At 44.2% G+C, this 14438-nt stretch overlaps 1 protein-coding gene across 1 annotated transcript in view; it reads right to left on the reverse strand.

Moving 5' to 3' along the window:
• Nucleotides 1–13617, reverse strand: part of PDZRN4 (PDZ domain containing ring finger 4) — a 251477-nt gene extending 237860 nt beyond the window's left edge. Inside the window, exons 1-3 of the mRNA XM_056341787.1 lie at nt 12836–13617; nt 10339–10425; nt 6290–6394 (exon numbers count right to left, since the gene is read on the reverse strand). Coding sequence (XP_056197762.1) covers nt 6290–6394; nt 10339–10425; nt 12836–13489 — 846 coding nt within the window. The 5' untranslated portion in view covers nt 13490–13617. The remainder of the gene's footprint in view (nt 1–6289; nt 6395–10338; nt 10426–12835) is intronic.
• Nucleotides 13618–14438: the final 821 nt, after the last annotated feature.

Below are 14438 nucleotides of genomic sequence, written 5' to 3' on the forward strand. Positions count from 1 at the left end.
CATAAAAACAAAAGTCTCATGTTCACTTTTTAAAACACAGTGAATTGCTGGAATTATAAGTGGTTTTTAGAAGGAACATAACCTGTTTTCCTAAACACAACATTTGCATTTTAGTTCAGTGAATAGAGAGGAACACAAGCATCTCTAAAGACCTATAGTGAGTCCAGTCAAATTTAGGCTACTGACATTTGGAAACTCAGGCAACAAAGTACAAAATTCAGGCGTTCCAGGATGCTTACAGTGAGATGTCAGCTTCTAGCACAGACAGTCCATTGAACACTAAGTTCAGTTCTTCCACCTACATGAGATCCAGCTTGCACAGCCTTCTGAGAGCAGGCATCAGTGGCAGTAACCACCTCTTAGGTAACACAGCAGCCAAAGTAAAGACCAGGAGGGGGAAAACTCCAGCCACTGGTATCTATTCAGTCAGGAAACCCCATCTTTCATACCTAGGAAAGCATCCTACCTAGAGGATATCCTGGTTGACAGCGTTTGCTACCTCCCCTCTCAAAGTCAAGGCACTGTGAAGTCAGAAATGCAAGTATTATTCAAGGAAGTGTCCTATCAGACACAAAACTGTGCAAGAAAGAGGGAAACTCTCATGTATTGGCACAAGTGTTTACCTCGAAAAAGGCAGGAGCAGTATTCCAGATATAGCTCCCTAGAATCTATTTCACAGCAGATGACGGCTGGATAATCCTGACTCCCAAGCACCTGCAGGCATCTTGCTCCATTTGAAGAGGCTGGGTGGAGGCTGGTTTCACACATGATAGCCTCTTCCCCAGTAACGAGGGCAATTACCTGGACAGGCAAACTCAATCCTTTTCAGGTAGGGCAGAGACTACAATCCAGATTTCTCGCTTCTTGGAGAAGCACTGTTAAGTAAAAAAAGTCAGTGGGGGCAGTATTTCCTATTCAAGTGAAGTTATGTACAAACCTGGTCACACATGACTTTTTTAAAGTTTCTTCAGACAGATGAAAGAATTCAGGTGTCCAAAAACCTGTATCTCAACAGGTGAGGGAGAGGTGAAAAAAGCTACAGACATTTCTAAGTCTATGCTATAACTAATATATTACGCCAGGTATCTTTCAGACTAATTAGGAGTTCTCTAATGAATGCAGGTGCCAGACCTGGTTACCTGCAACGTAACATAATGGATTTGTTAAGGATTTAAGAGAACTTAATATACCTACCTAAGGCTACTTTGGACATATTTAGATACACTGAAATCCACGCCACTAAAATTAGCTATATAATAATTTCCTCAGCCACCACCCAGATTTTACTGGCCACATCATGTACAGCTTTGGTTCAAAGCTGTCCCAAACCTTCCAGCTCTGATGCCAGCAAGGCAGTTTTTAAGCTCACTACTTCTACAGACATAATCTGACAGTGGAGATTCTTAGCCAAATAAACATGACTAGTATCAAAGATTTTGCTTGAGCAACATAGTGAGTGTAATGACAGAAACATGCAGAAGATAAAACATCACAAGGCTGACACACAGCACAGTCAGCAGTCTGGCAATAGTTAAAAAAGTTTCTGTGTAGGCGCTTTGCAGATGTAAGTTACTTCTGCCAGGATAAGCCTCAAGACTTCATCTTTATTGAAACTGGCTTTGCTGACATGCACTTGAAAGCCATTATGTGTGTAATCTCCAGAAAAGTGAAAAGAACAAAGGGAAACATGGAATAAGGGATGAAGCCTTATTTATTATATAGTTATGGAGCTCAGGCTGCATAAACAAAACACACAGTCATGATACATATGCCTCCATCTCATTTTTCAAAATTACTTAAAAGATCTCAGACTAAAAATGTTTTCCTTTCCCCTCCATCACGCCTGCTTCTTAGCCACCGTATTAATGAGAATCAACCGACTAAAATGCAAAAGAGCCAATATTCTCATTTCACTTAAAAGAACAGAAGCCTTTGCCTTGCAGTGCAAGGAAAAGAAAAATACTTCAGCCTTCCAGAAAAATACTTCAGCCTTCCAGACAATGATATACTTACAGTTCCTCATATGAGTATTTTGGTCTTCAGCCTAAGCCCCTTTTATGTGAGCACAAGGTTTTTCACTGCTGTTCTGTTATTTGGCAGACCTACCACAGAAGGTTCAGCTGTGACTACAGGGCTTTGTCTCCTAGGCAATGTGAATTAACAGTAGCTCTTTCTCTCAAATGGGTGAAATACTGCTCTTTTAAAAGTAAAAAAAAAACAAACAACACAGGAATTCCATCTGGATTGCAAATTCTGTACTGGTTATATATTTTATGTACAACACTAAAGCAAAAAGATAAAAGCAGTATATTCCACTTCAGTAATATAACTGCATTTTTCAAGACACTGACCTCCAGAATGAAAGAGGACTTGAGGAAAATCAGTTGCTGTTTTTTCCGGAAGTTGGGCTCAAAACCAGAGGAGATGGCATAGCATTTTCTGTAAAATTTAACATTATACAAAGAAAAAACAACCCAAAACAAGTATAAAGAACTAGTTCTGAATGGTTTCTTAACTAGGCATTAAACTAGTGTACTTGGAGCGCTGGCCAACGTGGTGCCATTCTTATGTGAAGCTCAACTGACTGCAAACTGAGAGTCAAATTTTCCTCCATACAGAAGTTACTTCCAGTGTTACTGCTCAGAACTATAAATATGTATAAAGAAAGCAGCAGGTAAAACACTTCTGTGTATCAGCAACGCTGCCAAGGATCATAACTGTTTTATGCTGCCTTGAGGAGGCTATTAGCATTAGCAAAGATGAGCAGTGAACTTACTCAGTAGGAAGGTTTTGCATGAAGTGAGGGGGAGATGAAATGATGCATAGCTATATAACTGTGAACCATTCTAAACATTCTTTGTCTTTTCTCCCAGCAGCAACCACAATTCTTTGAACCAGCACAGACTAACAGATAGCCCTGTGCGTGGCTTGCTGCTTGTCTCCTCCTCTTGGGCTTCACAGACAAGGTGGAAAGGAAGAAAACAGAGATCCAAAAGTTAAGAGGTCTGGTGGCTTTATACTACTGCTCATATCCAAGGCTTTCATGTTGGGAGCCACAGACACCAATGCTGCATCTAGTTTTATGAAATGCTTTTTATAGCATGTGATCAGTGTTTAGTCCTGGAACATAGGCTGCACTGCGTTAATTTAGGGAGCTAGATTTTATGGATAAAAACTTTTGAAAGCAGCAGAAAACTGACATCTGGAGGGACCTGCTACACAGAAGTAATTAATGAGGAAGAGTTTCTCCTTGATGAAGAAATAACGGTATTTTTTGGTTTATAATAAGATTTCTGAAAGTACACATTGCCAAAATGCTGCTTGTGCACATCACTGTCCCAGGCCAGTGTTACACTGCATAAACAACTCTTTTCTCACAGAGAAGTTAACCTTAAGTAAAGAGGGTAAAGTTGTGCCCGAAATCTTCTGTTCCTCAGCAGAACAGTGAAAACGATCAGTGAGGATCCTGTGACCATACCCTGTGAAAAGCCGCAGCCCCCTGACACAGGGTACCTGGGGTCACCCTCACACACCACCACCCTGCCAGCCCACAAGCACATGTTTCAGCTTTCAGGTCCTCAATGACAAAATGTGCTCACCTGAGGGTAAAGCCCAAATAAATGCCAACTTGTTTCAGGTGAAAGGGTCTAAGAGGCTCTATGGCTCATATTCTGGGCACATTGATCTCCAAACCCTCCAGGAACTCATGTAATTTGTGTAGCATTTTTACACTTAAGAAAGAAATCTGATTTCTCCCCTTGGCACCCTTTCAAATACCATAACAATTATTTGGCAAAGTTGCTGCCACAGATAACGAAGTATATAAAGTAAAAGACAGCGCTACTCATGTCTGCCAGCCTTGGCTCACCATTCCAGCTGCCAATGCCATAGGACTGTGAAATCCATTCTCTGCGCCAGCTTACCCATTAGATGGTCATCTAAAATGTGCAAAACTCACTGTAGTCAACCACTGCAGTTAACATTTGTTAAACATCTGATAAGGCACTGAAACAAATTACCTTCTTTATTTAGCAACATGCCTTGAGAACAGATTTTCTCCTGATTTAATGGGATAGTTCTGTCCATTATCCCATTAGCTACGCACTGCTAGAAACACCCCGGGCATCACATTGCCAAACAACTGACTGAAGCTATTAAAGGTTTTTCGAACAACATCAGTTCCTTCTGCTCTCGATTATTGAAAAATGGTCTCATAAAACATCACCCATTAGATTAGATCACCAAATGAGTGAAAAGCAAGCAAGACTAAGAAGTCCCACTTCCTATCAATTCTTCACCGAAGCTCATATTTTGTGCATCTGCCAACATTTTTGAAACAGTTACACCATCCAGCTTACTTCCTCATAGCAAAAGCTTTCACATTGATCTTCCACAACAAACCACAGCAGTGCTGGCAGGGCATCCGGCTGCAAGACGACACCAATAGCTATGCATAGCCATGGAAAAAGTTAACCTTTTTACTCCAGTTGCTTCCTGTATCTAGCTTGAAGGAATAATTAATTATTTGCATTTCATTTAGAAAATCTTAATGTTACCATTTATCTTCCTCTTTTTATTTTAGTCTAATGAATCTTGAAACACTGAAACTTTCAGTAATTTGGCCTAACCCTGAACATTTTTAAATGCTTGCCCAAGTACAAAAAACTATACATGAAACTGTTATATATTTATACAGTGAAATTGGTGCTCCACTCAGAGACATATGAATACTTACGCTAGACTGGATCTATAGTTTCACACAGAACTGAAATATGTATGTTCCCAGCAGCAATTTAAATATCAGTATGACTTTATGCAGCAGAATTTTTCAACAAATAAAAATCAAGATTCAATTATGGTGGCATTTTGAGAAATGGCTTCATGTTTAATAAATGTTGGTTTGTAACTTTATTCTTCCTTTTCCTCCCAAAATACTCCATTTTGTCTTAAAAATCAAAGCACTACAAAACAACAACAAAATAAAGCAGGAAGCGTTGAGCAAGCACATAGAACTACATAGCCAGTCAGTCTGTAAAAAACACAACACGGTAAGTGAAATAGTAATGTCAAAAAAATAGATTTTTTTCAACATAGGGCTGCTGTTACAAAAAACCTGGACGCAAAAGCTTTTTGTCTATCTTGGGGAGATAAGAGTTCAGTTGCAAGTGCACTTCTGCTCAGCCAATTTGGTTTCTACTAGAGATGCATGTATCTGCCAGCTATTTTTCCAAGAAAATGTATTAACTTGGTTTCACACACTGCTCTAGGCTCCCAATACTAAGAGCAATGCCAGTATTCAAACACTCTGCTTATGTTTCTAGTCCTTAACAGCAATATGACTGATGCAAGAAGCCAGCAGCACCACTCTGCATTTGTCTTCCAATCTATTTGTCTCATGTGTCTTTATTCAAAACCCTGTCCAACTGGCAAGTTCACACCGTGCTTCCAAGCCTCCCCTAAACCCAAGTCTGGAGTGATGTATCCTAAACAAACCCAGCAGCTACTGGTACGTGCTGTCATTGAAAGAGCTGTATTAAAGCTGCAATGTGAAATGCCATTTTGACAGCATCCTAAGGAGTCTATTTCAGTGACTGCTTGAAACTGTTCCTTTGAGATCTCTTAGAGGGCTAATTACAGTTACGCTGGCAGGCTAGGCAGCAACTTATTCTTCAGACTGAGTTATTGGTTTTTAAAAAATTATATTTATTTTATGGCGAAAAAAATGCATACTACACAGGAATAAACTTTAAAATTTCCATGCTAGCATATTACATGATTGGGAAAGAGCGATACTGGTCCTGGTGAGAACAACAGATTATCAACTTCTGATCATATAGCAGAAAGTACTTTCTCTAATTGCTTAAGAAGTTGCAAAGTACTGCTTACCAGCACAGCTTCTCCGCAGTGTCCCAGAGTCACAACAGTAATGCCCCCTATACAGGGCAAAATCAGTTTCACTAAACCTGTGAATTTCCATAGAGTCATTGCCTTCTTTCATAATTTAATGAAAAGAAATACAAAATGCCTCTCTTGCTTGCAGTTTCAGGGTCTATACCTTTGCCTCGCTTAAATCAACTTAATCCCAAGATCAATACATTTATTAGTTGTTGGAAAAATCCACCATGCATCTCCAATTCTGAGAAATGTTCAAGTAGTTCAGCATATAACAATCATGTTTAGACACAGCAAAAGAGGAAAATTACAAGATACTTAGTGTAAAAACCATAAAATCCTTGATTAATCTGTAACAGACTAATCCACTGGTGGTGGGGCGGGTTTTTTTTCTTACCTCAATAATCTTGTCATGAATTTGCAGGCCTTCTGCTTTGTCTGCAGGTCCGTTCTCCAGAATCTTTGACACATAAATTCCCTCAGCAGATTCCTCCTGATTGTTCTGTACCAGGCAACAGGGAAGTTGCAAAAAGGGCCACATTAGTACAAGAAATGAGACAGTACTAAAATCAGCAACAATGCAAAATGCAAATCTGCCTGAAATATGCAGCTTGCTTTTCTAGCTAAGAATTGAGCTCCTTGGGATGTTGGGGTTTTTTTGGTTTTGTTTTTTTTTTTTTTTAAACTTGCTTAACACAAACTAGTCATTAATCAAAAGGACAGAATTAATGAACTATTCCAGCATTTTTTGTAAGATTATCCATTTACTTCTGGTTATTTTAGTCTAAATGAAACACAAGGTGCAATGGTAATCAGATCCCAGCTAAAATATTTAAAGCAGACCTCAAAGTTCACAGCAGACAGTGACTAATATAAAGGCACAGAGGAAGATAACTTATAAAAATGGATGCACAAGTGTTTCTCTCAGGAGGGAAAGGACTCCTGCAGTACTGCTCCTTGTAAACTTCTTTCTGCATTTGAAAAATAAAGCTCCAAGGAACAAAGTGACATTAGTTAGCTCACGTGTAACAGTGATAGGATTTGGTTGGAACTGGTTAACCTCATAAATCCTATTCACATGGGAGACTGAGAATTTGCTCAACTGTGAAATCCATACAGATCAGCTGTGGACAAAAAGAGAACCAACTTCCAGTTGATCTCTACACATTGCTAAGTAAAACTTGTACGCAGGTCAGATTTAAAGCAGGTAAGTTATCTACCACAGCTGGAACGATATACCTGCTGTGGTTGCACATGCTAAAATTACTTAATTTCATCATGTGATGGCTTAAGATAGTTTAAATTCATTATTAATAAAGAAATAATGCCAAGCAGACACTGCCCACTTACAGTATTTTTAAGTGTCCATAGAAATAATAACCTAGACAGCAATAAATGAAGGAATATTTTTCCAGACAATTTATGTTGTGGATAGCAGTTTATATGACACATTTTCCTTCTGTGACTGGTGAAACCCTGACCAACAGCACAATTCATTTGAGTACAGGTTTCTAGGTCTAGGTCCTATATACTCATGCGGACATTGTTTTATATTTTTTTCTATTAAGAAAATGATAAAGGCATTTAAAAAAATGGAGCCACTGTAAAACATGCTTTACAACATGTGGCAACTGTCCTATGGAGTCTCACCCCAGGTAGATTTCAGGTTAACAAATATTTGCCCAATATGATGTTAGTCACACTATGATTTCATAAACTCCCTATTTTTTCCCCCCCTTTGTCACAGAAACTCACAGGTAAGAAGCAAAAGGGAAACTTATTAGCAGTTCTAACAATATTTTGAAATTATGAACTTTCACTGACTTCCCATCTAAACAGTGAGAAATGAAACTCTGATAAAACCAGCATAATAGCCATTAATGAAAATTCAAGAGGGACACGGTTTGGTTTTTTCCTCAAGAAAACAAAAGGCTAGATTATAGTACCTTTGCCCACATAAAATTGTATTTCTTCCTTAAGAAATTTCACTGGCTTTTTCAAGAGTAACGTCCAACGCAGTAAGAAAAAGGGTATTTGGCTTGTGGTCCCCATTGGTAGCACGTGCTGGTATCCACAGCCCTGACATGAAAACACAGCACATCGAGCTGCGGCACCTTCCCACGCAGCCCACAGGCTGCATAGCAGGGAATGGAGGGGAGCTATGGGAATGACTGGTTCATTCAACCTTTAGCTGAGTCTGTGGGTGACTGCAGGAGCCCCAAGCCATGCCTGCAGCACACACCTCCCTCCAGCCTGGCTTTGCCAGGTTGTCCTTTGGGGGACAGCCTCCACAGCCTCTGTCGTAGGACAGTCCTACCAGCCAGCCAGAGCTGGGGCCCATGACAAAACTGGGGATCAAAGCAGCCTTCCTCCTTTAGAATAATGAATCACCTCCCAGAAACACACACTTATAAGAAATGAGTCCTTTCCTGACAAAATAAAAGGCAAGCTTGTGGTGAGTCGTTCCTTTCCTCTCCTCCTCCCTCCAGGTAGAAGATGAACAGCAGGGAAGCCTATTATGGACTGAAATCAAACACAGCCAATGGAAAGTATGTATGTACATTCCCCAAGTCACCAAGAGTCACCTCCTTTCCAATGGGAAAAACCTGCATTGCACTTATAAAACACAAATAACATGTGGTAAAGGAACACACTCCCACATAGGTGACTAATACACCACCATTCTGCTCTTCTGCTGCAAGGGCCAATGCTTCACCCAAGGGCACTTCTTCCCTGAACAACCTGAATGTACAGATGGCCTTCATGAACTCTTTTCGTCTTGTTTGAACAAAAATATTGAATTCCTGTTCCAGTATTTAAGTTTTTGAGCAGTTTTTTATTTTCATTGTTTGTGTCAGCTCAATCCTTTTTTCCTGTTACATCCTTTGGCTCCAGGTACGTTGAGGGAGACTTTATACTAATATCTGGGAACTGCCTATCAAACATCCATGGTATTCCCATTTATCACAATGAGAACAAAACAAAACAGAATTTCCAAACTAAACTTCTAAGACTCAAAAGTCCCTGAGACCCAGCTCTGCCTCACAGCTCCACCAACTTCTCTGTCTCAAACTACCAGTGTCAATGGAAGACCATAAGCATTTCCTTCTCTCTGGTCAGCAGTTCTCTCCAGAAATAGTGCTTTGAACCTTCATATATTTATCATTTACTCCTTAAACATCCAGAACATTCATTCAAAAAGCCTAACAGTTTGTAACATAAAAAACTGTTCTAGTATGCTCTGTCAGCATGTAAGCGCTTCAGAGAAGCTCAGCTGCCATCCCAAGAAAGCTGAACACCATGCTCCCTCTTCCCTGCAGTTTTCCTACAGTTGGAAATAACAGAAGTTACACTTCAATACAAACTAAATATTATTTGTATTTGGTTACTGGTATACTTAAAATATGGATATAATCAAAGTGCATGTATTTTATCTTATAGCCACCTGTTGTCTCATCCTTCCATTAGAAAATCTAAGAAACTCTTGCTTTGGATTTACAGCACCAAAATCTGGTAGCGGATGGTTTTCATATTTACCCACAGGGAACAGTAGTTCTGCAGCACAGACAGTGAACTTCTTAGGCTAATGGGAACAGACTCTTTGGCACCGCTAAACATAAGCTTTAGAGCAGAAGACTGTCAAACTAACATACAGGGTCCCATTCCCCTCCTCAAGAACAGTAGGAGGCTACAATTCTCCCACTTAACAAGAACCTGATCAGTGCATAATTATTACCAAGCCTTTTTAATCAACCACTAATTTTCCAGTTTAACAGGTTTCTTTACCCTTCATATGTAATGACAGTCCTGATTAATGCTTTTGGGAGGATGAAGTTAAAAAAAAAAGAAGCCATATATTCTAGGGGGTGTTAGTGATCCTTATGCACATCCTATGGTTTCCAATGAACTTTCTAAACCTGGACTGATGAGATTAGATTGAGTTAAGATACAAGATTGATGAAAACCCTGTTTCAGTTCATAAAGAAAGAGAAACCGAAAGGAGATATGTGAGAGCAGGACATATGCTTAAACTATCTGAGCTACAGAAGCAAATTTTCATCTGTCCTCTAAATGCGGAAAAAAAAAAAAAGCAAGCTGTTTCAAAAAATTCCAATGGCTTAATCCTGTAACAATGACTCTTATAAGTAGTCCCAAAGATTTCCATTGAATATTTTGCATGAATACATATTACTCACATGGGAATTGAGTGCAGATCAGCATTAAGTTTTAAAGCAAAAACAATGGGAATACCTTTCTTGAAATCAAGAATAATCCAAGACTATGTCTTCAAAACAATGACTCCAACTACACCTGTTAATATACAGTTCCTCTATCTATGGATCTGATTCCATACTTACTGTCATCAAAAGAAACTCTTTTATTACTAAGAGTGTATACAGTAACAGAAAATATGGTCACAATAACCTACTGTACTTTTCTCGTTACCTGATTGGGCCGTCCTCCTATAATATTGAATCCCAAAGTATCATTTTCTCGGTGTAGCATGATTGTTAATGGTTTGGGTTCTCCTCCCTAAGAAGCAAGAGGTGAAATACTGTTAAAGAATATAGTCTCAAAAAGAAGATCTTAAGTGTAAGCACTAATGTACAAAAGATTTTTAGCCGGAGAATACGTATAAGATAAGACTTAAAGGAAAATTAGGCTGAAAAGATAACAAGAGACTTTGTAATGGAAAAAACCCAAAGAATCCACCTGCCACTGAAAAGTAACACAGGTAACACCTGATTATCTTCAGCGCTGAATGGAAAGAAGTACAGGCTTTTGGTGAAGAATGCTCAGCACCACTGAAAAAAGTCAGAGCTCCAAACATCTGGAAGTCTCTAAAAAAATAAAATTCCCATGTGTGTCAACATTTCAGATGTTAAACATATAGGTTAAAATACACAACACTTTCAAACCCCAAAGTCATATCAGTACCCATTTCACAGCAACCTTCAGGGAAGATACACACACAAAATGAAACCCAACTCTTCATCCCAGCATTTCACTTCTCTCCCAAAAAGAAAGAATCCAAAACCATGTCTGCAAAAAAAAAAGTTTTTTTCTTAACAAGGTTTTAAATATAAAGCTAACGTTCAAAAACAGTGAAGGAGTCAAAGTTAAAAACAAACAAACAAAAAAGACACTTTTTCCTTCAGTGGAAGAGGTAAATAGCTTTCTAAAAAAAATATTAAAAAGTCAAAAAAATACTTGGAGGCTTTAGCACAGCAAGTTAGATCATTTTACCGCATTCACATATGATAATAGTTACAGTTCAAGAGCCATACTCCCCCCCAAAAAAATTATATTCATCCAGCGCTGTTAGGTGTTTGTGTCTGCCAGTGTCCATTAATTAATAATATATAAATAATCAAATTTTGTATTCAATTTGACAACTAAATAAGGTATACCTTTCTGAGCATACAAAATATAACACTTAACGCTGAAGGCCATATATTTTATTAACTGTGACAGTGAAATGTTTTATTGCCGCATAATACATTTGATTTTAATGGAATACATTTTTACTTCATAGATAGTTTTTCTTCCAAATACCTGTTTTAGTCATTACCCTGGTCTCGGCTGTGCAAGACACTGGAGCGGCAGTACATACAGCAACACCTACCGGCAACGCTCGGAAACGGCCCGGGAGGAGTGATGCCTCCACGCCAGGGCAGGTGGGTTACAACTAGATGATCTTTAAGGTCCTTCCAACCCAAACCATTCTAGATTCTACATATAAGCACACTTCCCAGAGCCAGCAACCTAAACCTCATGGCCTAGCTAACCAAAGAAAATAATAATAATATAAAAAGATTAAATATGTAAGTCTCCAAACACGAAGTTTCTCAATGCCACAAAGACCCATGTTTCTAGGCACGCAGGTGTCCTGCGAACGCCGTCCCCTCTCCCGCTCCCCGTGCAGCTGCCAGATGCCCAGCACGCGACATTGCTTCAGGAGTGACTTTGCCTCAGACCTTCTCCACCTGGGATTTTGCTTTGCAAGGGTCCGTGAAGATTTGGGTAAAAGAAAAATTCTTTGCATTAAAACACTCCCTCACCACGGCTGCAAACAGCGGTGCTAGAGTGCACAGGGATCTTCCAGCCACTAGTTAATGCTCCAAAAAAGCATCAGCTCCCTTACAGCGAGTTAAGCCAGCTCACCAGTACTCTCGGATGGTTTATTTAGCCTGAAGGGAGCGAATCTCTACCTGAGCGATGCTCTCAGACCCGAGAAGAGAGCGAAGTGCTGCACCAGTCTCTGCTATTGACAGCGTCAACTTTTATTCCACTCTACCGAACGAGAGCAGCTTTGCTATCGTTTCACCATCGCCTACAAAGTTTACACTAATTTCATGCTCCGTTTTTTTAAGACAATTCCTCGGCTGCTCAAACAGAAGTTAAAAGCCAGCTCCTGAGCTCCTGCCAGTCCCCCTTGGAGCAAACAGCGGCAGCCGCCGCCGGGTACCTGCGGGGGCGCCCGATGCGGACACCCTGCCCGGAGGAACCGGGACCCCTCTGCCCGCCGCCAGCCCAAGGGGGAGCCCCTCTCCCCTTCCTCCCGCTTCCCACTCCCTCCGGCCAAGCAGGGGACGAGCCACCGCCGCTACCTGGCACCACTGGTCCCACCGGCGCCCGGGTTTTCGGCCGCCGCAGGGAAGGGCTCCGAAATAGGGACCTACAAGCAGCGTGTCCCCCCGGTCGGAGCTGCATCGCACCGGGGGCGGCGAGGGCCCAGCGAAGCGGCTCGCACCGCCTGGGGGATGTGCGGGGACGGGGAGGGACCGGGCTAGGGGCCGGCGCGGACTTGGGGGTGACGGCTATGCCCCCCCCGGGGCCACCGCTCGCAAGTTGGGCATGGCGATAGCAGGTCCGGGGAGAGCACCGCTGCAGGGGAGCAGGCCGGGCGTGCTGCCCCGCTGGTCTCTGCGGCCGCACTCACCTTGCCGGGCTGGCCGCCTGCCAGGTCCCGGGTGATGCTGCTGATGTGGCTCACGTACTGGCCGAACTTCGCCTGGTACCGCCGCGCCGTCAGCTGCACCTCGCTCTGCAGCGCCGAGAGCTGCGCCAGCAGCGACTTCTCCCTCCTGCTCCAGCGCAGGGCCTCCCTCCTCAGCTCGGGACCCGGCTCCGGGCTGCCGCCGCCCCGCAGCGCCCGCAGGCAGCGGTGCCCGCCGCCCGCCCGCGGCCGCGGCGGCCCCGCGGAGCCGCCCCCCGAGCGGCCGGGGGGGAGCCCGCCCCGCTGCTGCGGCTCGGTGGGGCCGGGCGGCGGCGGCCCGTAGCGGCACGTCGCGAGGTGGGCGGGCAGCTCCCGCAGCCGCACGGTGCGGCCGCAGCCCCGCGGGCTGTAGTCGCACTTGACCTCCAGCTTCTGGACGAGGCTGCGGAGGGGCAGGACGGGGCGCAGCTCGGCGGCCGCCAGCGGCTGGCAGCGCAGCGGGCAGCGCCGCCGCCGGGCCGCCCAGGGCAGCAGGCAGCCGGCGCAGAAGACGTGCCCGCACGGCGTGGACAGCGGCTCCTCCAGCACCCGCCCGCACAGCTTGCACTGCAGCTCCGCCGCCACCGGCGCCGCGAAGCGCGACGGGTCGAAGCCCATGGCGCGGCCGGGGACCGCCAAAGTTTCGGCGCCGCGGCCCCCGCCCGGCCCCGGCGGCGCTGGAGCCGCTCCTGGCGGGCGGGCGGGCGGCGGCGAGGGGCGGGCGGAGGAGCGGGGCCGCGCCGGGGGAGGCGGGCGGCAGCGTCGAGCTGGAGTTCCCAGCTGCTTTCCCCCCCCCCCCCCCCACCTCGCATTAACTCCCTCTCCCCGGCGCTGCCGCCCCACGCCCAGCCCCGGCACCACCTCCGCCCTCCCGGGGCATCCTCGCTCCGCGGCGGGGCGCGGGGGGAAGGGAGGGGGAGACGCGGGGAAGCGCCGCCGCCTGCGCCCACCGCCGTGCGGGCACTGTCCTGGCGGCCGCGCTGTACCCCCGGCCGGTCGCCCGAGGCTGGGTTGAGGTCGCGGGGGTAGGACGATGACAGGCTGCAAAGCAGCGCGGGTCGCCTCGGCTCTTTGGCTGCTGCACGGACGTGCCGGTGCATAACGCACGCGCGTGTTTCCCTCTAAAGGGCTCGCTCCGCTCTTGTGCTCCCGCGGTGGGATATCCAGGGCACGGAAAGCTCAAGCCCCCAGTACCAATGCTGTCTTTGTTACCACACCAAGGAAAATACAGTCAGGGTAAGAAAATTGCTTGTTGAGCCCCCTTAAACAACAACGTATGTATAAATAACACTTTCATTTCAAGAAAAGCTAAAACACAGCAGAATCTGGAAAGAAATAGTTAGGATCCACAGCCAGCCTGGATTCTACCCCTTCATTGCTGCACAACCCACAACACACACTGAAACACGAAACCCCTAACGCATTCCCCACATAACTTGACTATTGAAAACACAGAGCCAGATTGCTGCCCCCAGCCCCGTGGAAAACCTCCCAGAGGAGAGCGGGATGGAGCCCTCCGAGGCGTTCCTGTGGTAGGCTCCTTCCCATGTGGGTCAGACACCATAAC

The sequence above is a fragment of the Falco biarmicus genome, chromosome 5 (assembly GCF_023638135.1).
Source record: "Falco biarmicus isolate bFalBia1 chromosome 5, bFalBia1.pri, whole genome shotgun sequence".
Lineage (NCBI taxonomy): Eukaryota > Metazoa > Chordata > Aves > Falconiformes > Falconidae > Falco > Falco biarmicus.